We start from the raw sequence: 26,110 nt of genomic DNA on the forward strand, positions 1-26,110 counted from the left end.
CGACGCAACGCAGTCAAACACACTCAAACGCAAGTGTCAGAACCGGCCTTAACACGTGTTCGACTCACGAGCGGCAGGAATGGCTCGGGAGGTTCTAGCAAAGATTGCCGGAATGCCCGTAGCGCGGCAAAACCTTCTCTTCTCCTTCCTGGAAAACGAACCGGCTGTCGAGCCAAGGGGTAAGCAAGCGGCCATTACAAATTCTGAGGCGAGATCAGGCGAGATGCCCCGCGAGAAAGGAAGTAACGTGCTTGCGCCTTGGGCTGGCCCGGCTGGCTTCCGGTTGAATCCCCCGAAATCGTCGGAGCGACTTTTCTCGGATCCAGATCGAGATCTGGAGCGGGAGCTAATCCAAAACGACCAGTGGAACACGTCCGTCTCGATCCCGATCGCCCAGTAAAATAGGCTCGCTCCAGAAAAGTCGATCCCGGCGCGCTCCAAAACGACCAGTTGAATTCGCCATAACATTGATCATATAAACGTACGAACTCAGAACGTAGTAATCCTCTCTGCAATAATTGAAACTAAACTTGCTGATCATTATTTTGTTTGTTGTTCATTAACACAGATATCTAAGCCGTTGACCAATGTTAGCGCTGGAAGGGAGTTGTCAATTGTCGATCCCTGGCATTTCGACAAGCTTGTGGAGCAACACAATTAAAATAGTTTTCTTCTAGCTATGTCTCCAGCTGATTGTTATGAACAGTTTTGGGCGGCGGATATCGTCGGAGAGTACGTTATGAGATGCGGGCTTAAGTGCGCCCCCGAGAAATCTGAGCTTCTTGTATTCCGAAACCCTCGCGATAAGCTAGTCGATCACATTGACGTGGTGATAGATGGGGTCCGGGTCCCAAAACCAGCGGAGGTTCGGATTCTGGGCCAGCTTCTACAACAGGGGAGGGGGAACAAGTCGACAATCGACAGACTGGACGCCATGACCACGCAGGTGTGTGGTATGATGAGGCGAATTAGGAACCGTAGACACGGTATAAAGGAGAAAGAGGCAATACAGTTGGTCCAGGCCTTCATTATTGCCAGACTGACGTACGGCACTCCGTACCTGAACTTGAACAAGGCGGAGATGGAAAAGCTAAACGTACTGATAAGGAGAGCGAACAAAAACGCGCTGGGGCTACCGGAGCGTACGGCGACCGAGAAACTGCTTAAACTTGGGGTGCATAACACCATAGAAGAACTTCATGAAGCTCAACTAGTGTCACAGCTGAAGCGACTCTCTTCCACAGTGAATGGAGCGTGGCTTCTGGACAAACTGGGAATGGCAGTACCCGGCGGTTCTCACGGGCCCGGAGACGCGGAGGAAGAGCTGCCGGCTGAGACCCGGCAGAGATTCACGATCAGTAGAATCCCCCGCAACATGCACCCGGATAGGAATGCAGAACGGAGACAAGCGCGAGCGGTGGCCCTAGCGCGTTCCTGGGACAGCAGAGAGGGAACCCTGTACGTGGATGGGGCCGGTCCGGTGCTGGGGGTGGCTGCAATAGCGGTGGCCAGTGCGCAAGGGCAGATCAGACGCGTCGCCTCCATACGAGCGCAGACGGTTGAACAAGTGGAGGAGGCGGCCATAGCATTGGCGGTGGTTTGCAATCCTCGTGCGACGATAATTTCGGATTCACAAAGAGCTTGTCAAAACTTTGCGCGAGGGGTCGTGGGTCAACCAGCTCTAAGGCTCCTCCGCAAAACCGCAGTAGAGGGAGTACATCTGATCTGGACCCCCGGCCATATGGGGCAAGTCGGAAACGAGGCGGCGAATGCTGCGGCCCGAGGTGCGTTATACCGGAACTCGGTTCTGCCCCAGAGGGATCTGGACAGTGCGCTCACTTACAGTGAGGCCTTAAAGGCTCTACGAACACATAGGGCAGAATATCCTGGGCTGGCCAAAGGTCTCAGCAAAGAAGAAGAGTTCACGTGGAGACGACTTCAGACGGACACGTTCGTCACACCGATCCAGCTACATCTGTGGTACCGAGAGCGGTACGCCACGGCGGACTGTCCCTTCTGTGGTGAGCCCTGGGTGGACGTTTATCACGTTGTCTGGGCATGCAAGAACGTCCCAGGACTGGCTCCAGTCGAGGAGCCCAAAGTCGAGGAGTGGGAAGCGGGACTCAAGTACGCGACGGCTAGCGAGCAGAGGCTGCTCGTGGCCCGAGCACTCCGAGTTCACTCCGCACTTGGAGCCCCGGAATAGGGGCACACAACCACTCTCTCCTTTTTCTTCCCCTTTCTCCCCTTCCCTTTCCTAAATCTTTCAACTCAATAAAGTTTTTCAACAACAACAACAACAACAGTTTTGTAGCTCAGTTTAACCTTTTTTTTTAACGGCGGCTACACTCACTGTAATAAATAAACAACGTAACATAGATTAGAAATGGATGTCTTTAGAAATATTGCAAGCCTTCAAAAAATATCTCTTATGGGCACAATCGAAACCCTCCCCCGGCAACACTATGCTACGGTTGAAATTTAAGCAATAGAGACATAAAGTTAATGCCATGATTCGTCGGGCGAAATGCATGCACTTTCAAAATAAATTTAAGAACGCTCGTTCTGATATATATATAAAAAAAGACTTGGTCGCTCATCAACAATCTTCATGGCACGAAAGAAGTGCACTAAAAGCAATGATAGCTACTTTCTTTCGCAATTCACTACTGATGGGCAGAGTATTGCTGATGATTTTAACATTTTTTTCTCTCGAGTTTCAGGTATTAACCCAGAGTAGAAAGGTGTAACTCTTGGTGGCTGGAAACTCGGAGCATGTGAAGTTTTCGTCACGTCCATATTCAGCCGGTAGAATAAACGAACTTGCGCTCCAAATCAGAACAAACTGCGAGATACTGCTGCGAGATTGAGCACTTCTATTTCAGGCTTTAAATGTCGTTTCCAATGTTGTGACGTCGAGGTCTGGTGATTGGTCGACGCTGTGTCGCACTTTTAGTTTACGCTTTAACTGTGTGTGTGTGTGGGGGGGGGGGGGGGGGGAGAGAATATTGGGCGCTGGCAGCGGCCTTTGCTCCGCCCTTTGGCTAAACTCTTCCAATCTACGGCTCTGCTCGATTTTGTTGTTTTGCGCCATCTCTCGGCAGCACATCGAAGGGCTAGCACCGTCTGCCAATGCCGTCGTCTCAGCGATCTACCAGGCACGGCGGCGTCGGTGGCGTCCCCCATCTCGAGATAATCGAAATTACTTCACTCGTGAGATTTTTTTCGTGCCGGTACGCACAAACAAAGACTTAAAGCTTAAAAGCACGTCTTTGAGACATTTCTAGGAGGTAGCTCTCCCGCAGCTCCACTCAAAAACAAGGTAAACATAGGAGAACCGGAAGCACCTCTATTTCCCCGTCATGACGGCCGAAAGTGGCGCGCACGCCCTATATACAAAGTGTACCATCCGCAGACACTGTCGAGGGTGTGTAACTTCCTCGCGTATTAGTCTTGGCACTTTGGTCATACCAAGACTCTCTGCACACATAGAAAGCAAAGGTTCTTTGAACATGCCTGAGGCCTGTCCGCAAATAATTGTGTCAACGCGTTTTTTGTACGATGCATGAGAAGTGGGACTGTGGTTTAAGGTTAGTTTAAGGGTCACCAGATGCCATCTGTCTCTTAATGGATGCAGAACGGAACGTTACGTGTCTCGAACTCCACGGACTCCAAAATGTCTTGAGCAGGGCGCCGAGCGCGATGCCGCTCAAGAGACCCGCAGCCATGAGCATCGGTAGCACAGCGTCCACCCGCTCGGCAAGAGACCGCTGAATCTCGGGAGAGTGGTGCGGCACCGTCGACGTTCCTCCCTGGTACGAAGACATCCCTTGGCCTTGTACCAAAGACGTCCTTGTACCACGTCGCTTCTCCTACGATGCACGAAAAGAGTTCAAATCAAAATTTGCTATAACAATGTCACGTGGCCAAACCTTATAATGATAATAATAATAATAATAATAAATTTATTTGTGACGGAAGAACATAATCGAGGCAAAGTGCAGGTTCGCCAAAGCCATCATGGGCTTGTGCGGCAAAACCAGCCATGTAAATTGAATAAAAATAAAAGAATCAGTTCTAGATAAAAAAGAAAAAGCAGAATTATCACTAAGTTTTTACAGCAGTTCCAATCTGCATACTAAAACTCCCCCCTCCCCTTTTCCCTTTCTAAAGAAAAAAATCAAGTCAGAAAAGTATTAAAAACACACACAAACACAATGCACTGGCGTCACTTTTCGCCATTGTTCGCCATTGAAGGTAGTAGAAATTGTTGTCCAGTTTTTGTGACACTGAAAATCTTGACGACTTTCTTTGTTGTCATATAATGATAGTAATAAAAAATAACTCATAAAAAGTAAAAATATGCACTTGTTACAAAAAAAAATGTCGCAAGAACTAATTATGAAATATTCACAAAGGTTCGTCGGTCATATCAATATGTCGAAGCGCTCTTCTGAGCTTTTTTCTTGGGGTAAAGTCACATATGCTGGGAGGTAGGGAATTAAAAATTTGAGGCACATAGACCGACCGCATGTTTTTACCATAACGTGTATACTAAGCGAGAACAAGAAACTTTGATATTTTTCGTAATTGTCTCATATTCGGACGAAGAGTTTTAAAATCATCCTTCCGGTAGTGTTCAAGCACGACTGATTAAAAAAACAAAGATTGCAGATTTGGCATGGACAAAGCCTTAAAGAGATCGTGATCTGAGGATGCAGGTTTATACTGAACATTCCGTAAGATTCCTTTTATGATTGAATTTATCTTGGTCTCCCACAATCCTGAACATTTGCCAAAGACTGTTACGCCGTATCGGAGTGTACCATAAGCTAACGAGTGGGCTATAGGCTTCCTGAGATTAAAAGGTAGAAATGTGTTGATATGGTGTAATAGGCAGGAAACGCTTCTTAATTTGGAACAGAGTTTTGATAGGTGTGAGTTCCAGGAGAGATCTGAATCGAATGTGATTCCTAGGTACTTCACAGTGTATGAACAAAAAATTGGGACACATTGGCATGGGGCACAGTGAGACGTGTGCAGCAAGAGAGGAATATTGAGGTCAACAACTTTAAGGGGATTGTGAAAACAAACGAGCTTAGTTTTCGAAATATTTATATTAATTAGATTATTCGCAAACCAGTTCATTAGCTTAGAGGTACAGTCTTGGAGCAAACTCATTGCTCTGGCATATGAGATATGGCTCGTCAGCAAAAGAGTATCGTCTGCGTATTGATAAATGGTACAGTTTGAAACAGATAAACTCATGTCATTAACATAAATATTGAAAAGCGATGGTGAAAGAACTGAACCTTGTGGAACCCCCGCTTTCAAGGAAACTTTTATGCTCTGCATGCCATCGATGGAAACAAGCTGCGATCGACCTTGGAGAAAATTGTTTAACAGAGAAGAGAATGGTCCCCGGAAACCGATAAAGGGAAGTTTTTTGAAGCAAAATAGAATGGCATACCGTGTCAAATGCCTTACTTACATCTAGAAAACATAATAAAATAATAATAATAATAATAATAATTTCGTTACTCAGCAGCTTTTTGTCAAACAGAACGCAACAAGTCCTTATTTGTAACACTAGAAGCACATATGTCACTCTAAAATCAGGCGTACCGCAAGGCTCAGTTTTAGCACCGTTACTTTTTAACCTGTATGTGAATGATCAAGCAAAGGCGGTGTCGGGATGTGAACTATATCAGTACGCCGATGATACTTTGTTGGTATCGCGTCACATAAATTATACCAGTGCAATGACTGCGTTACAGACAAACGCTACACGGTTGATGGACTGGTTTAATTGTAACTTTATCAAAGTAAACACACAAAAAACAAAACTTGTGTGTTTCTGTAGTCCCCTTAAACGCAAAGTTCTTGATACACCTTTTCTTCTACACTCATCGAGCTGTGTTGATTGTAGATGTCTATCCATTAACCATGTTAGTACAGTCAAGTATTTGAGAGTACTGTTTGATAGTAATCTCCTGAAATTCCCATCTTTGTCATATTGCTAAAAAACTACGTAGTGTTTCATGTTTGCTTTATTCAACAAAAGTGTTTTTGCCTTTCACAGTCCGAAAAATGATAGCAAATGCTCTGGCTTATGGTGTGCTGCGCTACGGTATTACTCTTCATGCTAACTGTTCTTTGGGTTGGCAAAACAAAATTTACAGTATTCTAAAAGGAATTTTGAAAGCTGTAGCATACGGTACCAACATCCTATCTGACAATCTCTTCTCTTTTTTACATCTCCCTCGTTTTGCAGCACTCTTAGAGAGATGTGTCATAGAAAAACATTACTCGAATAGTCCTTTTAAAATTTCACGTATAACTCAGCGTTCACTAAGGGACAGCGAACACTACGCGATCCCCAGAGTATACACTTGCTCTGGCTTATGGTGTGCTGCGCTACGGTATTACTCTTCATGCTAACTGTTCCTTGGGTTGGCAAAACAAAATTTACAGTATTCTAAAAGGAATTTTGAAAGCTGTAGCATACGGTACCAACATCCTATCTGACAATCCCTTCTCTTTTTTACATCTCCCTTGTTTTGCAGCACTCTTAGAGAGATGTGTCATAGAAAAACATTACTGGAATAGTCCTTTTAAAATTTCACGTACAACTCAGCGTTCACTAAGGGACAGCGAACACTACGCGATCCCCAGAGTATACACTAAATATGGAAAAAGAAGGCGGTCATTTTATGTTCCTCATATATTTAACAAATTGACAGCACCACTTCGTGATATGAACTCAAAACGACAGTTAAAAAAATTTCTGAGTACAAAGTGTTAGACATCGTTACTGTGCTACCTCATTTTAATGTATTGGCTCTTTTCTGCTACGTTGTCAGTATTAGAAATGTTTACGTGCTTTTTCGTGCATTCGATGTGAGTTGTAGTTTTTGTTGTTGTTGTAGTGATGTATGTTTCTATTCCGATTTCCTGTGTTGTTTTTCCTTTACGCCGTTGCCGGGTCACGTCCCACAAGCCATTACAGCCTTTGACGGACCCGTTACCACTGATTGTATCTCAAGACTGTCAATAAAAATTATTATTATTAATAATAATAATAATAATAATAATAATAATAATAGTATTTATCGCAACTCCTTGAGTCGTGGGTGGAAGGGTAAACGGTAGAGCAATTTTACCTAACGAGGACACAGCACCTTGTACGTGGCTCAGAAAAGAAAAATACAATAAAACAATGAACGCATGAACAATCCTATCAGACAGCTAAACGCAGCTAGCAACAACAATAGTTTTATATACAAGAATTTGAAAGCAAAAAAAAAAAAAAACTATCATAGAAACACATAACTGACAGTAATCTTTTCCATAAAGTTGAATTCATAGGAAACATATTTCATATAAAGTACAATTTTTAGCCTTTTACAATTCGTTGGAATATCGATCAAAACACTGAATACAAGCAGCACAATTGCTAAACAACTATCCAACATGAAGGTTGCAGAACTAGAACTATACTTCAATTAAGAAATCAGCTAAAAAATATTCAAAAAACATTCAAAATGGCTTTTCATGGCCCTTTTAAGCTGAAAAGCAAACAGATTTTTTTCATCAATTCAGAACCACTGAAAGATCAGTATTTACAGCGCCAAAAAACGACAGGACAAAGACGAGAGTAAACAGGACGAGGCGCACTCGCAACTAAAGTTTATTTAGGAAAAAACACATAATATATAGGCCGTTAAAAATGCCTATTCATCCCATCAATCCAGAAGACCTCTTGATAAAATCAAACTCTTTCCCTGAGAGGGCAAGGGAAGGCTCGCTAACGCATTCATCTCCCTTTGCTCTAATCTCAACCGCCTCGTGCACTTCTCGGCATATTTTATCTTTTTATTTCGCCAGAACCTTCACATCATGCAGAACTGGTGAGCACGGGCAGCGACTACAATGAACAGCTAGATTACCAGACGGGCTTGCTCTCATAGCTGACGCATGTTTCCGTGCACGATCATTGACACATCTGCCAGTCTGGCCGATGTACACGGAGCCGCAAGTCAGCGGAATTTCGTAAACCACTCCGACGGCACCCTCAGCATATTTGGTTTTGTGTTTTGTGCCGCACTGCTCCATGTCTGTCTGGGGATTATTGATTCTACGGCACAAGCGTGCCATCTTTTCCGGAGCTGAAAATACTACGGGTACTCTAAACCGCTGTGCAACTTTCTTTAAATTATGGGACATGGCATGCAAGTACGGAATAATTACCGGTCTCGTTTTTGGCTTCTCTCTTGCCCGATTAGTTGCCCCTTTGAATTTTTTTAACAATCCTTCCGCAACCTCAGTCAGGCATCCTTGTGGGAAACCTGCCTTCTGCAGGCGTGAAATCTGTAGATTAAAGCTGTCTTGCACAGAATGTTCACAAGATCGTTTTAGGGCCATATCCAAACACGTGCTAGCAATGCCCCTTTTTACCAATTTTGAATGGGCAGACTCGTACGGCAGGATGCATTTCTTAGATCTTGGCTCGTACGCCCAACATATGTGACTCTCCAGAAAGCGTAGTTTTAAGTCAAGGAACTGCAGTGTCCCTTCTACCGGCTTCTCGTGCGTAAACCTCAGACCTCCAGAACACGAGGAAAACACATCGAGCATCTGGGTTACAACGCCATCCAGCGATCGCTCTGCCAATTCGCTGAACACAAGGTAATCATCAACGTACAGTCGGGGACAAAAGTCTCCAGGACACGCGAGCTGCGACTGAAATAAAGCCCCTTGATAAAGGTGTTTTTACAAGTACCGCCAACCATTGTTGTGGAAATGCGCAAGACACGTGCCACGAGCGGGTGCTCCGCCGCCATTCGCTTCCAAGGGCCGCTCATTTCAGTGCTGCGCCGCCATTTGCTTCCAAGGGCCGCTCGAGACCTGGGCCACGTGCGCTCGCGCATTTGGCGCTACTTGCAAAGACAAACGAAAACATATCGAGGGGCTTTAGACTGAAACGCATTGCTGTGCCATCTGCCGGTGGGTCGCCTGGTTTCGAGATCAGAGAAAAGCGCATGCGCGTCCTACTGTGCCTGCCAACATGTGCGCTTTCCCGCTCTTCTGTGGCGCGGCGCCTAATGGCGAATTCCACTGGGCGTTTTGGAGCGCGCCGGGATCAGTTGACCAGATCCGGATTGGAGCACAAGATCCGAACAGGGTCGCGCCGCCTACGGATCCTCAGTGGAACATGACCACTGCTCCGGGATCGGCGGATGCCTTCCCGTCATTCAACTGCCCGGGAATCCCCTTTTCGCGGCCGCCGCGGTCGTTTCGAAGACGTTTTCGCTACGCGGCGCTAACACGTGTTCGACGCACGAGTGGCAGGAATGGCTCAGGCGCTTCTAGCAACGATTGCCGGAATGCCCGTAGCGCGGCAAATACCTTCTCTTCTCCTTCCTGGAAAACGAACCGGCTGTCGAGCCAATGGGTAAGCAAGCGGCCATTACGAATTCTTCTGATGTCGAGACAATCAAGGAGCCCAGCCCGCGACGTGCTTCTTCTTCTTCTGAGGCGAGATGGGCGAAATCACAGTAGGCGAGATGCCCCACGAGAAAGGAAGTCACGTGTGTGCGCCGAGGGCTCCGAAATCGTTGGAGCGACTTTTCTCGTGGCGAATTCCACGGGTCGTTTTGGAGCGCGCCGGGATCGATTTTTCCGGAGCGAGCCTATTTCACGGGGCGATTGGGATCGAGACGAACTTATTCCACTGGTCGTTTTGGATTTGCTCCCGCTCCAGATCTCGATCTGGATCCGAGAAAAGTCGCTCCCCCGATTTTGGCGGATTCAACCGGAAGCCAGCCGGGTCAGCCCTCGGCGCACACACGTGACTTCCTTTCTCGCGGGCATCTCGCCTGATCTCGCCTCAGAAGAAATGGTAATGGCCGCTTGCTTACCTTTTGGCTCGACAGCCGGTTCGTTTTCCAGGAAGGAGAAGAGAAGAGAAGGGTTTTGCCGCGCTACGGGCATTCCGGCAATCTTTGCTAGACACTCCTGAGCCATTCCTGCCACTCGTGCGTCGAACATGTGTTAGCGCCGCCATCTCGAAAACGTTGATGCTTGGAACTTGGAACCAGCCGCTACCAGACACCTAATTTGTTTCTAAAATACCCAGGACGTTTTGGGGGAATGAATCGATCACATAGCAGGCGGTAGACAAGTAGACAGCGTTGAAAAATATTTATTCCACCGATTGTTATGAAGGCCGATGGTGTCGGTGTCGCAGTTTTGAAGCACTGTCAGTTCAGCTCAACACCACGTTAAAAAAGACGGTTTGGGGTACTGCCGGTGCTAACGCAATTTCACTGTAGAAATAGGAATTGCATGAAAGAACCGGACAGAAACACTTCACACGGTGGCGTAAATGCCGAACATATATCAGCGTTGTCACTTTCCTCGGTTAGGGCTATCTGCTTTGTCAGCGAATGAAGAACATCTTGATAAAATAAAGAGCAGAAAATACTCCCCGTGTCAAGTTTTCTTATTACAGCCACTGGTTGATGTCGTACCGTGGTAATTCCCGGCCCTTCGGGCGCACTAGCGCTTTGTAGAGTCACATTTCCAGCGATTCCGCGCCGCACACGAACGAAGGTAAACAATCAAGATGGCGGAGTGTTCCCCGTGTTGTCCTCGCCGTCAGCACGGTGTGACAGGGTTGTCGGACAACAAATCGGGCAACACTGTTGCCGGGCGGCAGCAACATGTTGCCCGACTGTTGCTGAACACGTGTTAGCACCGCGATTGCGAAAACGTCTTCAAAACGACCGCGGCGGCCGCGGAAAGGGGATTCCCCGGCAGTCGAATGACATGAAGGCAAATGCCGATCCCGGAGCAGTGGTCATGTTCCACCGGGGATCCATCGCCGGCGCGATCCCGTTCGGATTGTGAGCTCCATTCCGGATCTGGTCAACTGATCCCGGCGCGCTCCAAAACGCCCAGTGGAATTCGCCATCGGATCCAGATCAAGGTCTGGAGCGGGAGCTAATCCAAAACGACCAGTGAAACATGTCGGTCTCAATCCCGATCGCCCAGTGAAATAGGTTCGCTCCAGAAAAGTCGATCCCGGCGCGCTCCAAAACGACCAGTGGAATTCGCCATAACTCGGAATCGGGCGCGTGTACCGCCTCGGAGATAGCGCTTACTGACATGGCACCTATGAAGCAAGAAGTTACGGCAGCTCAATTGAGCGATAAGCTGAACTGGTTATAAAGCAAGGTGCGCTGACACGGCAAATAGCGGCGCAACGCCTCAAGTGGTATCTCGAGTTTCTGAATGTGTAGCAGACGCTCGTCCGCCGCCAGCGCTATCTCCGAAGCAGTACCACGCGCCCGATTCCGAGTTAGGCGCTGTGCCGCAGAAGAGCGGGAAAACATACATGTTTGTAGGCAGAGTAGGACGCGCATGCGCTTTTGTGTAATCTCGAAACCAGGCGACCCGCCGGCAGATGGCAGAGCAATGCGTTTCAGCCGCAGCTCGCACGTCCTGGAGACTTTTGTCCCCGACTGTACCTATAAATCTTTATGCTGTTGTCGTGCCCCAGCTTCTCGGCAATGGTGTTGTCACATTGGCTTAAACAAATATCGGATAGCACCGGCGCGACACACGACCCGATACAGATGCCCTTCTTTTGGACGTACATATCACCTTGAAAGGAAACATACGTGTGCGACAGATAAAACGACAACAGTTCCAAAAAACTCTCCGCACCAGTGAATACGCGAGGCCGTCTTATACTACCACGAGTGCCAAATTCGGCCGGCGGGACACAAGTTTTCTACTTCTGCTTTAATGTAAGAGCCACTTTTCTTTTTTTTTTTTTCTCGGAGCACTTGGAGAGGTAAGCGTAACAATCTACGGGCAGGGTGCTAGTAGACCAAAAAAAAAAAAAAAAGTTAGGCCCCGGGAGCACGACGTTTCACATGCTTTTGTCAAGCTCAGTGCTACATCGAAGGCTTTATTTTTGCCATCAACCGAGGTTTGCTTTCCGAACCCTCTGCGTGTAGCTGAAAACGTGTTCATATTCTGTGTAAAACGAACCCTCAACAGCGGAGACATTAAGCGGATGTTTAAGGCACATTACCGCGATCTACGCACTCGTAAAACAAATCGATTAGCGAAAATTAGATTAGCGCTAAATGTACTTACCATTCTTCTCCTCCTATCTTCTTCGTCTTCCGTTAATAGATTTCTAATAACATTTATGTGTAATAAACTCCCTGGAGCACGTGAAGCTAAAGCTCGCGCTGCATAACTCGGTGAGCCTGTGTTTAATCAGTGCCACCTAGGAGAGAAATCGTTATGTTGTCGTTGGTGGTTCCCCGACCGACGCCAAGCGGCTAAGACTCAATGAGAGTTGCCAGAAAACGCAGAAGTTGTCCATCTTGGCGTCGCCCAGTGCTAGCGTCGTGCTCGTTAGGAGGCGCTGCCAGACGCAAGCTCGGCCGCCGACGCTGACGCAAGCTCCGCGGCACTGCGTGGACCCACTGTACTCTGTTTTACCTTGTGTTGCACTGCAGGAAAGGTTACAAGCGCGAGCTCCTTGCTCTAGGGCACATTTTGGTGGTACAAGCTCTCGTGCACTAAGGGCAGCTGCCAGCGCTATGAGCCCGCGCTTCTAGCCTTTGCTGCGGTACAACATAAGGTGAAACGGAGTATAGTGATGAGGTCTGGCGGAGAAAGGCGCAGGCCTAATTGTCTTCTAGGTGGTATACATGTTCGGTTTAGCCAGAAAGTCCTGAACTAGTTCAGTTCGAGTTCAAAGCAGTGCAGGAGCCGTGCAGCAACGGCGCAGAGCCAGTGTGGCCTCCCCTTGACATCCGCGTCACAAGTGGCGCTGTAAGTAACTTCCAGAGCGGATGAAGAGGGTGTTGTCTCCATCTATTGGTTCTTGTGTCTCCACGCTCCACGCTGCGTTTCTTCGTGCCGCATTTATGCAGCTTTTTCTTCGGCCTCCCATTCACCACTTGTATTTGTGGTGAAAAATAAAGTTCGTATCGTATCGTATCGTATGATAGAATCACTCGCCTTCCGTTTGTTTTAATGTATATAAACGAAATATTTTCTACGCATGTTTCTGCGGTCAATTGCACTAATCTGCATTGCAATGCACAAGTCGTGTGTCACGTGAATTTGCCATCCAATGAAGTCACCGCAAATCAAAACATAGTCAGATAGAGTGAGCCATTGTCGGCAAAACGTTAAAGAATGGGAATGCGGTACTCTGACACAGTATTTGGTGATGCTAAGGTAGACGCAAAGGTAGAGTCGGCTGGAGCGGCAGGTGTGCTCATTTCGTGGATCGGCATAGTAGACTTTAAGTTATAATGTGGGTGTCCTTTGCTTCTCCGCAATAGAAGATTTTTATGGCCACCTGGTTGAATTTGACGAAGGAAAGGATGACAAGGGCAAGATAATTAGACAGCCGGCAGAGGCCCTCAAATCGGAGATATGGAACTTAAGAGAAGACCGTGAGGGGCAGTATACTTGGACTGTGCGAAACCGCTGGACTCGCACCTCGCGACAAAGAGGCTTGAAACTCATCTTCAAAAATGTTTGTCGATAAAAAAGAAAGTGAAGTACCGACAGCGACAACAACAGCGCTTTCTGCACTTAGGTGCTGTCAAGAAAGTTGGGATGATTTTAGAAATCAAATTTACCACTGAACTACACGAAGAATATATACTATATGCTGACGTAAAAACACTTGACAAAAAGTTCCCAGCGTCTCAACGACCACAGCTATGGTGATTATGCGCTAGAACTTAGAATGGACATCGCTAAAGACTCTGTCATGTAGGACACCAAAGGGAAATGGAAACGTGTACAGGTTGATATGGTAAAATAATTAAGCGATTTCTTCAAGTAAACAAGAAGCTAATCGGCAACACAGACAAGCCTTGAAGACCCTGGGGGAAGCACCAGTGGCTTTGCAACTATGCGCGAAGTACCGTAACCTTAGGGTCCAAACGCAAGACACTGTTGAACCGAAAAACACAAGCACATGACTGTAAGGGGATGACGAACATTCAAGATGGCGGAAAAAGTGTGGGAGAATATTCTAGAAATACCTTGGTTCTCTAGATGGCAAGGACAGCTAGTGCTCCACAACTCCTTGATCCCGAAAATAAATTTCCTTTTAAAAAAAACAAATTCGTGAAATTTTAAAAAAAAAAGCTCTACATGATGTTCGGCACAGTACACGTGGAAAACTGTGCAGAAGAAAAGAACGAATAGACTGCCACTGGAAGGAACCCTGTCGTCAGCGGCAACTGATGAATTCGTAACCTATAGTGGGGCGTGTGCATCGCACTCACGCGGTTGAACGGAAGTGCCGCTCAGAATTTAGACTCAATCTCGGCTAAGGTTTTGAAAAATTCGAAAACCCATAACAGAGAACAAGTGGCCAACCTGTTTAGTCACTTAACTTGAGGAGATAGACTTTTCCCGTGATTTGCGCTCACTCTCACTCCCAAGGAAGGCGGCAACTACCAACATCTGCGCTACTATCGCACACCCACTGTTACGACCGTTTCATACAGGATATTTAAGACACTACTTAATTGGCCCATCTCATATTGGGCCGAGGGTGCTGGACCGGCTTGCTAGAAACAATGTATTTGCTAAGACTGAAAGAAAGCACTGCCAAAACCAGCGCACGAGCTCAGCATGAATCAAACCGCGTCTCAAGACGCTCGCGCGCCCCAGTCTTTTGCAGCACTTTTTTTACTCAGTCTCATCTAAGACACTGTTCTAGCAAGCCGGCCCTGGTGTTTTTTTAGAACTGCAAATCGGATTTCGCAGAAATCGTCGGTTGAATAAAAACGTTTATGCCCTGACACAGTGCGTCGAGATAGCGCCAGTGGAAAATCGAAATGGACGTTTTTTTTTAAAGACCCTTAAGGTGTTTGTGTTTGTTTTACTATATCAGAATTAACTGCTGGGCTAGTTGGTAAAGCATTATAGAGGACAAGAGCGCAAAAAACACGGACAAGTAGAAGAACAGGACAGGACAGGACAAAGCGCTACTATCAACTGGCGTTTTTAATATGAAAGAGGAAAACAAACCTGGAGATTTTTTAGTGATATAAAAGGAAGAGAAACGTTGTTGTCAAAGCAAAGAAACTAAGAAACTATAAGATTTTTACATACATAGATTTTATGAGAAGCTATAAAGAAAAACAGGACGGGAAATGAGACTTGAGAAAAAATAAGAAAAAAACAAACAATTAGGATAAAATATTAGAGAAAAGGAAAGAAGATGTTTGAAGAAAAATCTAAAAAAGAAAGAAAAACTGAAAAATTGTAGCGTTTAGGAAAACGAATTGAGGTATTGGAGTTCTTTGTCAGATAAGGCTACTAACGGTGCGCTAATGCAAGCGTCCCTCTGGCTTTGAAGATTTGAGCCTCATAGATCTCCCTAGCTCTCGGGTTGTGGTGTTGCCCGAGGATTCTGGTTTTAGCAAACCCAGGGGTGCATTTGCAGTCTCGGATATGTAGGGCGAGGTGTCCTGCCGAAGATGATTTTAGTGAAAGGGCGTGTTCACGTAGTCTGATGTTGACACACCGGCCAGTTTGGCCCAGATACAGATTGCCACAGGAGAGCGGAATCTCATAGACGACCGCTTTTCGGCAGGTGACATACTTGTGTGTGTGCTGTACACTGCATTGGTCTTCTAGATGCTTGTCAGAATTAGCCTTGGGACACAGCCTCTTGAGTTTGTCCGGAGCAGATATAGCTACATTGACTCCAAACCTGGGGGCTACCCTCTAGTTGTGTGTTATCCTATGGATGTAGCGAACTACAGCAGACCGTTTTTTCTCATACAGGTCTTTCTTGTGCTCTGTTATAAGCTGAAAAACTTTCAGCAACATCAAACACTATATAATTGATATACCCAGAGTCAGCTAGCCTTTGCACTTGTGCCTCGAAGCTTCTCTTTGCTGAGTGTTCACAAGATTTCTTCAGGGACGCGTTCAGGCAGCTTTTTACCATCCCTCTTTTCATTAACTTAGAATGGGCCGAGTCATATGATAGAAGCCTTTTTTTGGACCATTGGTTATACATCCAACAGGTGTAACTCTTTGAAATAGAAGCTGCAAATCCAGAAATTGGAGCATGTTTTTTGACAACTCGTCTGTGAACTTCAATTCTTAAGCCCTTTCGACAAAAGTACTGCGTATGTCGTTGATCTTCCTCGTAGCACCTTGCCCAGGCTGACCGTTCAACAGAACTAAATAATCATCTACATACCTGAAGACACGCGGAACCTTGCTGTTTGACAGGTTCGTGGCAATGTCCCGAGCAAACTGGGCCAAAAAAAAAAAAAAAAAAATGTCGCATAAAACGGGGGCTACAGAGAATCCAATACAGATTCCCTTTTTCTGTACTCAAGCATTCCCGTTGAACGTAACCACACTTTAGCCTCCAGGTTCGGAGTCAATGTGGCTATATCTGCTCCGGACAAACGCAACAGGCTGTGTCCCAAGGTTAATTCTGAGAAGCATCTATAGTCGGTTGCAAGCTAAGAAAAAACCGGAAATGCCTCTCAGAGTAAAATGTAATCCTACGCCGAGAAACGCCAGCCAATCGTTTTCATGACGTCACGATTCCGTGGACCAATCGCGATCCTTTTGAAAAAAAAAAAAAGAAAAGCCCAACATGGCTGTTGGCCTTAGCAACGCGACGCTAGTTTCTCGTGACAATTATTCTGCTTTTTTGCACCGTGTTTTACGTGCCCGAGGTTACGCCACGAAATCTTAATGGTATCGGCTTGCGTTTGCAGCAGTTTTTGCGCGACAACGTGAGTCCAGCGATCACCTGTCTTTACTCCTGTCTCCCTAATCTCGTAGTTCAGCTGGTTTAACCGTTGTAAAACGTGAGAATCCAGCGACGCTATCGCCAACGAAAATTTCGAAGCGGGCGCGAGGCTTAGCACTGCTGAGAGGTATGTTAGACGGTATGTTAGACAGTATCTTGGACAGAAAATGAATTGGGAAGACGGTACATTGGACATGACTTTCTTTCTTTACTAAACAGCTATTTCGATGACAAAAACGTATTCTAAATTATTTAAATGTCCTGAATGAATTTAATAAATATTGTAGTAGTTTAAGACGCGTTTCCTGGAGGAAGAAAAAGCAACGTTGCTAGCGAACTGCTTTCTCTTCGGCGGACGCACTTCAGATGGGCGCAATGCGCTTGTGGGTGGAGCTAAAAGATTGTTCTTAGGTTGCATCCGACTATAGAAGACCAATGCAGTGTTCAGCACACACACAAGTATGTCACCTGCCGAAAAGGGGTCGTCTATGAGATTCCGCTCTCCTGTGGCAAAGTGTGTCTGGGCCAAACTGACCGGTGTGTCAACATCAGACTACGTGAACACGCCCTTTCACTAAAATCATCGCCGGCAGGACACCTCGCCCTACATATCCGAGACTGCAAATGCACCCCTGGGTTTGCTAAAACCAGAATCCTCAAGCAACACCACAACCCGAGAGCCAGGGAGAACTATGAGTCTCAAATCATCAAAGCCAGAGGGGACGCTTGCATTAGAGCACCGTCAGTAGCATTATCTGACGGAGAACTCCGATACCTCAATTTGTTTTCTTAAACGCTACACTTTTCCCATTTTTCTCTCTTTTAGATTTTTCTTTAAACTTCTTCTTTCTTTTTCTCTAATTTTTATCCTAATTGTTTTTTCCTTTTTTTTTCTTCTCTCATTTCCCGTCCTGTTTTTCTTTATAGCTTCTCATAAAATGTATGTATGTAAATATGTATTATTTTCTTAGTATCTTTGCTTTGACAGCAACGTTCCTCTTCCTTTTCTATTACTAAAAATCTCTAGGTTCGTTTTCCTCTTTCACATTAAAAATGCCAGTTGATAGTAGCGGATAGCGTAACAGCGCACAACTAGAGAAACACTCGCAAACTCAAAACACACCAAAAAAATATACACTCACCCAGCGCTGACTCGCAACTCTTGGATTTGTATTGTCCTTCTTTTTCTATGCAAAAAGACCCACCTCTTTTTTTATGTCCTAGGAAAGAGATGACGACCTCAAATGCAGATTACAAAAATAAAAACCCAATAAAATTTAGGAAGTATTTAAAGTAAATATTAAAAATTAGAAAGTAAAGAATAGTAAAGAATTCTCACTGCTGGTGTCTAGGAGAACTTTTGGTTAAATACTCCAGCTCTTTTAGTGAGAGAGTTAAACAAGGCCTGCTGACACACTTCTCAATCTGTCCTTCGATGCTTGCTGCCTCGATAATCTCCTTGGTTAGCTAATTTTGGCTCCTTCCCAGCACAGTGCAGTTGCTCAAATGAGCCGAACACCTTTAGGGGTTAAAAGCGCTAAAAACGACAAACGAGTAGGAGAGACACACACCACAGAGCGCTCCGTGGTGTGTCTCTCTCCTACTCGTCCGTCGTTTTTAGCGCTTTTAACCCCTAAACAGGTTCAACCAACTAGCCCGAATCCAAACCCTTCTGGTGCCGAACACCCACAGTCCCTACAGTGCACTCCCAAATGTCCAGAGTTGGCGTTGACGACGATGTTGGCATGCTCTCGAAAGCGGTCATTCCCACACCTACCAGTCTGTCCTATGCACACTAGCCCACAGGAAAGTGGGAAGGAATAAGTTACTCCTTCTACACAGAGAAGAAAGTTGGTCCGCTGCTTTTTGGTGCAACTTACAGTGGTATTTTAAGTCGAATTTACCTTTTTACACAGGTTGTAGAGTTTTCTTGGGGCTGAAAATACTACATATATTTTAAATATATTTGCTGCCCTCTTAAGGCTATGAGAAAACTTATGCATGTATTGAATTACCACCGGTCTTCTTGGCTTGTCCCTGGGGTTTCAATTCACTCCATCACCTCGCTTGATCTCTTTAAGGAGTCTTTCAACAACCGACGTCAGTAAGGAATCAGGGTATTCTTCGGACTTTAACCCTGCGACTTGCCCATTGAAGCTCTTTTCAATTGTGTGCGCGCACAATTAGGTGATTGAAATCTTTAGGCACATCCTCACGACGCCTCTCTTTGCTAGTTTGGAGTGCGCTGAGTGGAATGGAAGGAGTGTTTATTCCCTCTAGGCTCATAAGACCAGCATATATGCCGAGCTAACACTTCTAGTCTAAGGTCGAGGAATCTTAATGATCCTGCAACCGGGAGTTTATAAGTGATTTTCAGAGGTTCGATACAATTTTTAAAACTGGCAGTAACTTCGGTCACTAAGGCATTAAAACTGTTGTGGGCTGCGTCTAGGAAAATAAAGAAATCATCCACATACCTACGCACCTTCACTACTTTTGACGTATCTAACCTTTCTTGTAAAATTCTGTCATAGTGTGCTAAATAGATGTCGCTGAGGACCGGGGCAATGCTAGATCTGATCGTTTTGAAGATATGTGTGTCTCTCCCAGGTAGTCAAGGTGGACTTCAGATCAATGGTGACCAAATTCAAAAACTGACTTTGGGCAAGCCCCGACGCCAAAGGCATCAATCTGCTCTTCTATACACCTTAAGAGGTTTTTCTAGGGGCAAGGCATAATAAAGATCCTTGATGTTTATAGAGAACACATTGAGATCCCGATCTTGATGCTCCTCTAGGAAGCTCAAGACTTCGTGCAAGCTCCGGATCAGGTAAGGGTCGTCAATAGTAAACAAATTTAGTCTGTCCTGTAGGAATATTGACAACCCTTATTTAATACGGAACTCGTACGAAGTCTTGAGCTTCCTAGAGAAGCATCAAGATCGGGATCTAAATGTGTTCTCTATAGACATCAAGGATCTTTATTATGCCTTCCCCAGGAGTAAACACCAAAGCTGGCAATATAAATGGAGCAACTTCAACGGCTGTCTTTATTAAAAAACAATCCCAACTGGGGAGAAATTTGTTTTCTCTGACATATCACACAGGTCACACATTCTTCTTAGACTTATTGCTTTTCTGGGTCAGTTTTGTTTTCTTCTTTTTAAAAAACAAATGCGATTGCGTGACGTAGTACAATATTTTCCCAGAGTCAGACGATCCCGTTACACAAACAGAGACGCGTCGTTCGGCGTCCCAAACATGAAATGTTTCTTTTTGCATGTGTTGTAATCTGCGTTGCACTCCGGCACAAAATACCACCACTCTTTGTCTTCAAAGTATCTGACATCATCGCGAGTTCCTTGTGTCTTCGTCACAGCTAGCAGCCACACAATACTGTATCTCTTAACACACAACGCAAAACAGGAATAGATAGTCTAATCAACGTGCGCCCCAAGCCTGCCTCGCTAAACATTGCCCAAACGGCCTCCTGGCCCCGCTTCAGCAGGGCAGGAGTATTGTCTGACTGGCAGCGCCACCCCAGCAGGCCCCTGAGGCAGAATTGCGCCACACGACGCCCAGCTCCTACTGAGATCCCGACACGGTCTGCCACGTCCCAGTTCTGTAGTACACACAACCCCAGTGGAACTGTAGACACATGTTCGTTTACCGCCGTCCCCAGCGACGTGATTCACTAATCCGGTAAGCGAAATAAAAAAAAAAAAATCAAGGCACATTGTTTGGAACAAGCTTAAAACAAAAATAATAGACAGTCGCGATTTAAACTTGAACTTCTCTAATTGGCGTGGCGAGAGCAAAACAATGTTTTCCCGCATACCGGAAGTTCCGCGATTCAAGCTCGCGGCGCCCGCGTAGAAAAGATCTATAGGTTTACGTTTTCGGCGTCAAAGTTTCTTAACATTCTCGCGCCCCCAATTCACTGTTCTCTTTCTGTAAGCCAAAAAGCTTTCAGCCGGGCTGAGCAAGAATATATATATATATATACATATACATATTCATATACATATATATATATATATATATATATATATATAGATCGGCAGCAATACCTTCATTATCAAAGCGACCACCCACACCATTGCAAGAACAGCATTCCCTATAGCCAAGCTCATCGTTTCAAACGAATTTGTTCAAAAGAGACAGATTTTGATGCGAGCAGTCAAAATTTAAAGTCAGTGCTAGAGAAACAAAACTATCCACCCCGTATAATCGACGATGCAATCAGAAAAGCCAAACAACTGAACCGCACAGACCTCATCAGCCCGCGCCCCACGCAAAGCGCCACACAACGCACAAATCTATGTCTAACTTATAGCATTAACCATCTTAATGTAAATAATGTCTTGAGACGACATTATAACATTCTCGAACAAAGCGAGCGCCTTAAACGCGCGTTTCCATCCGCCCCGGGGGTAGTCCACAGACGATCGCGTAACCTCAAAGACGCGCTAGGAAACTCTCGGATAAATTCACCGCCACCACCTAACGAATGTAGGCCTTGCATGCACCCAGGATGTCTGATCTGTAGACAGATGCAGCACACAAGCACGGCCAGCAGCACGCACTCGCAGTTCTCGATCAAAATTAAAGGGAACTTAACATGTGCCTCGTCGAATGTCATTTACTTATTCGAGTGTACGGTATGCAAAATGCAATACATAGGGCAGACTAGAACGGCATTTAGACTGCGTTTTAATAATCACAAATCTCACGCCATAAATCTTCCGGCACTGCCTTTATTTATTTATTTATTTATTTGTACATACTGCTGGCCCGTGGGGCCGTGGCAGGGAGGAACAAACACACACACACACAAAAAAAAAGAATATGACTCAAACCTCCAACAGAGCTACGAACAATAAAGTAATTACAAGTTTAAATACAAAACGCGCCGAGAGCGCAAAATAGAAAACAAGAGCACTAAATGCTCTTTTGCTTTTGTTTTATCCAAACATCTCGCTCTCCAAAAACATTCTTTTGATAAATTGTCAGTGACGCTCCTAGAATCTGGATTTAAATCAAATCGCGAACGTGAACAGCGTGAATCCTACCTAATTTACCGATTTAACACTATTAAACAAGGAATAAATGAAAGCCCCGGTACTCTGGCATCGATTAAAATGCTAACAGACGAATAGCAACAGCAATCCAAAAACATTTTTTTTTTGTAGATTTTGTTGTTAACAGTGGTACTGTGTTTGGGGCCGGAACTGGACCATCAACTTTTCTTTTATTTCCAGGTTCTGATATCCATTGTACTTCTTTTTACTTCTAGGTTTAACATTGTTCCCTTTCAGGTTTGACTCATGCATGCCTGCATGCACACAAGTGACCGTGCCGCCCTCTTTTATTTTTTTTTGTTTTTTGAGACAGCACTTTAGTTTGCGCGTGTAACTTTCGTCTATTGTACGCTATCGTCTATATAGGTCACCGCTGCCGGCCCGGACACAAAGTCACCCTGCGCCCCATCTCAACAAGCTACAACCGTCATCCCGCCGTCCTTGAAACTTGGCACCGACCGTCAAGTTTCTTCACCCGGATAAGAACTGCCCTACGCTTCCCTCTCTCGAAAGCTTCAACCGTCATTCCTCCGAAATTTGGACTCGACCGTAGCATTGTATAAATACCACCCGCGTTCATCTGTAAGAGTTCTTCCTGACGAAGGCCGGACTCCGGCCGAAACGTCGAAGATTAAATCGTCCGTTGTTGCTGTTTTTCACTAAGGGTTTTTTTCTTCTCAGTTTTATATATATATATATATATATATATATATATAAAAATAAGAAGAAACGGGCTTTGGAAAAAAAAACCTAATTATTTCATTTTGAAGTGAATACCAAACGTAACAGAACATTGAATTTTTTGGTCAACCTATACGCCATTCCCACTTAGGCCGACGGTAGGGTGGACAAGCTCGATGCTGTTAACACATTCGGACCACGTAAACTCAAAGTTGATAGCGACAGCGAGCACTTACCGAGTCCGTGAAACACAGTATAGACATCCGTGCCCTGGAAGCTTGCCTGATCAATCAATCACCTCCCTTTCCTTAACTCACCCCGCTCTCCTTACGTGCGATCATTTCGTAAAAGGTGTATATCCTTCGTATCATACTCCCGCACCTACAGAGGCCCCCCAAAGCTGTTACCTCACACTAGGTGTGGGGTATTACCAGTCTTGGGTAAGTTACTTTTAAAAAGTAATTCGTTACAGTTACAGTTACTTTCAGAAAAAAGTAGCGAAGTTACCGTTACAGTTACCACATCAAAAGAGTAACTCGTTACAGTTTAAAGTAACGACGTAACTATAAACTGTAAGTTTAAAGTTTTAAAAAGTAACGACGTTCCTTTTCAGCTACTTTTCTATAACACAAAAAAAAATTCGAAAAAACTAGAAAACGCCCCTCACAACGTTTTATTGCATAAAATTAAAAAAGTACGCTTTTTACTTTATATTGTAGCTTAGCAGCAGTTGCTTCTCGAAGTTAGTGTTTGAAAGTTTCCACGCCAGAGTAGTGGCGCAAATCAAAATACTGTCACGGGTGGTGACCAAAAGAACAATAAATAAGCAGGAAGAAATAAGCATTTAATGTGGCGAACTTGTGCCAAAAATTGAAAGAGTACAAAAGATAACAGCAGAGCGTCGCGGGCGTCAATGTCGGCGAAACCGCAGGACCGAGCCCTGGGGCCAGACTGGCTCCGGCATGCCACGCGGAGCCCCTTTTACACGGGTGGGCTTCTGGAACGTTCGGCCTAGAACTTTCGGCTCGTACACCATTCGCAACTGGATCGGACGAGAAGGTTCTCGAACATACGAGAACGCCATGTAGAAAGAATAAATAAAAGAAGATTCCGCTCCCTGGAATCGAACCCAGATCCTTCGCGCGACAGTCAAGCACGCTAACCACTCGGCCACGCACGCAGTGCGGGGTGCTGGCGCTAATCAAAATACGAGACATGCGCAGTGCCCTCCACGTGTATTGTTGTTTCACGGTTGATTCACCGGATTAAAAAGCGTTTACACTGAAAAAAGAAAAACCACGACATAGATAGTGCTTCAAGACACCAAGATGTAAGTGTTCAGTCACAAAGTACAAGCGCGTGCGTAAAGATAACTAGATATTTTTTTTATAAAATGTACACGTGGCTATATTCGGGTCCTGGCTCGCGAGAAAGAACGTATTCACAACTTTGTGCAAGGCCAACTTGACACTCGAAATGTCGGAATAGACGATTTGGAAAGTGCAAGGAATGGCTAAATTGCACTCGTTCAGTGATATATTATTCATAAAACACTGGAAAGTAACGAAAAAAGTAACGTCGTTACTTTCATCGTTACCTCAGAAAAAAGTAATAGAACTACAGTTACAAGTTACATTTTTAAAAAGTAACTCGTTACAGTTACAAGTTACCTAAAAAGTAACAAAGTTACAGTAACGCGTTACTACCCAAGACCGGGTATTACCCGAAGTCTTCACAAGAGGTGTGGATACTGCGCCTGAGCAGAAAACCGCCTGAAGCGTCTGCACATCGATTGAGCCAATGGCAGCGCCAGCTCAGCGGCATGACGTCAGGGCCGCCTGTATACCACCCACGCTTCAACGACTGGTCTGGCTAGTGCGTAGCACCCACTGCACAGTCGGCTGGACGGAGTGTAAAAATAAAAATTCGAATTCGTAGGTCTTGAAACACCCCGTGACTGCACCAGCGATTTCACTAGGGGACTGGATGAGGCATCGAGCAAACAGGTATGAAACCACCGGAAGGAAGCAGCTTGCCCGGATAGTAAGTGTTTGTCAAGTTTTCTCACTCTTCTGAGCATTAGTACAAAAAGTGTCCAAGGCGCTGGATGATTATTTTTATCCCAAAAGTGTTCGCTTTTGCGTAATAACAGCGCATCCATGCACACCCGAGAAGTATTCTTGGAAGCCATTTGCGATGCTAAAATTTTGAAGGGTTCTGGTTTATTAAGTGTGCATGTCCCACATCCAAATGCCAAATCATCGACTGAATGCGCTAGGAAGCCCATCAGACGCCCAGCTTCAGGGAGGAGCATTGGACTTCCGGTTGCTTTACTCGCGCCGGGTTCTACAAGTGAGTAAGTACAATCCAGCTCCCTGTATTAGAGATCAGTGAATTGTACTGACAAATGTTCGAGAAACACATGAATGGTAGCGGCGTTCCAAGTAAGACAACGGATTCATTTCTGTTTACAAAGGGTAACCACGGAGAACACCAGACCCAAGTTGAGTGATGACGGTACAGAGCTGTAACCACATTATTGGCAGTCCGCCATATCTACTTTTCAGGGTTTAAAAGCAAATGTACAGTCGACTCAGCCTCGGACACTTTATTTCTTTTCACGCCGTGTAACACCATTCACCTACAAATTGCACTCGCTAAAGGAACATTAAAACGTCGCTGTGACGCGCGTTCCGTCATCTTCGGAAGAAAACAAAAGAAATACGCGGACATTAAAGATACGCAACTTAGTGGTTCGAATATAATACACCCGCGTCATTCGTTCATGGGACGAATGTAAGCAATGGCAAGTTCTTTTTTTTTTTATTGAATCTGTAACTGAACTATTCAGTTTGAAGTAGTATACGCATGCACTTACCGAAATACTTGAACGACATGTATATTAATACGTCAGACTAAAAATCAAAAGCAGCGCGCACGCTCCGTCCAACACACTACGGTCCAGCAGTTTCTGGCATCTCTTCTCGACTATATTCCGTGTCACATTGAGTTTGGCCACAGCCCACGCTACAACCCGATAGAGGCCATCAATTCGTCACGTAAAGTACATAGTAATCGCGCTCGTAGTATTATTGCCTTCATGATTGCCGGTTAAACCAATCACGAACAATAAATGCGCCGAGATACTGCTCTTTTTCCTGCGCGTGATCGATTTTAGCCTGCAAGAGCAATCGCACAAAGAGGGCGGCGGTCGAACTTCAGCTGATTCGCATGTTGCGATTTTCCTCGCAAATTCCCAGCTGCAACGTCGCCCGTGCCGTAAAATAATTAAAACAATAAAAAAATATAGAAAGTTATGCGTGTTTGAGGTTGCTTGATTGAACGCCGCAGTTGCGAACTCACAAGCGAAATCGCACCGTGCAAATCAGGCTTTCGCGTGAAACGGAGTATAGGTTGCGAGGAGCGTCTAGGTTGGTCGTAGACTGTCCCTTCTTCGCGGATTGTCCGCGTCGCTCGAAGCCCGAAGCAGCTCGTGGCACTGTTGGTGC

The 26,110-nt window shown here is 45.4% G+C and overlaps 1 protein-coding gene across 1 annotated transcript; it reads left to right on the forward strand.

Annotated features, from left to right (window-relative positions):
- Positions 1 to 1,081: 1,081 nt before the first annotated feature.
- On the forward strand, positions 1,082 to 1,963 carry LOC121835252 (the record flags this gene model as incomplete). The annotated part of the gene is made up of 1 exon (XM_042289249.1): positions 1,082 to 1,963. A coding segment is annotated over exon 1 (882 nt), but the record flags the coding sequence as incomplete, so codon positions are not given.
- Positions 1,964 to 26,110: the final 24,147 nt, after the last annotated feature.

This window comes from Ixodes scapularis, unplaced genomic scaffold (assembly GCF_016920785.2).
Source record: "Ixodes scapularis isolate PalLabHiFi unplaced genomic scaffold, ASM1692078v2 PGA_scaffold12__126_contigs__length_90152505, whole genome shotgun sequence".
Lineage (NCBI taxonomy): Eukaryota > Metazoa > Arthropoda > Arachnida > Ixodida > Ixodidae > Ixodes > Ixodes scapularis.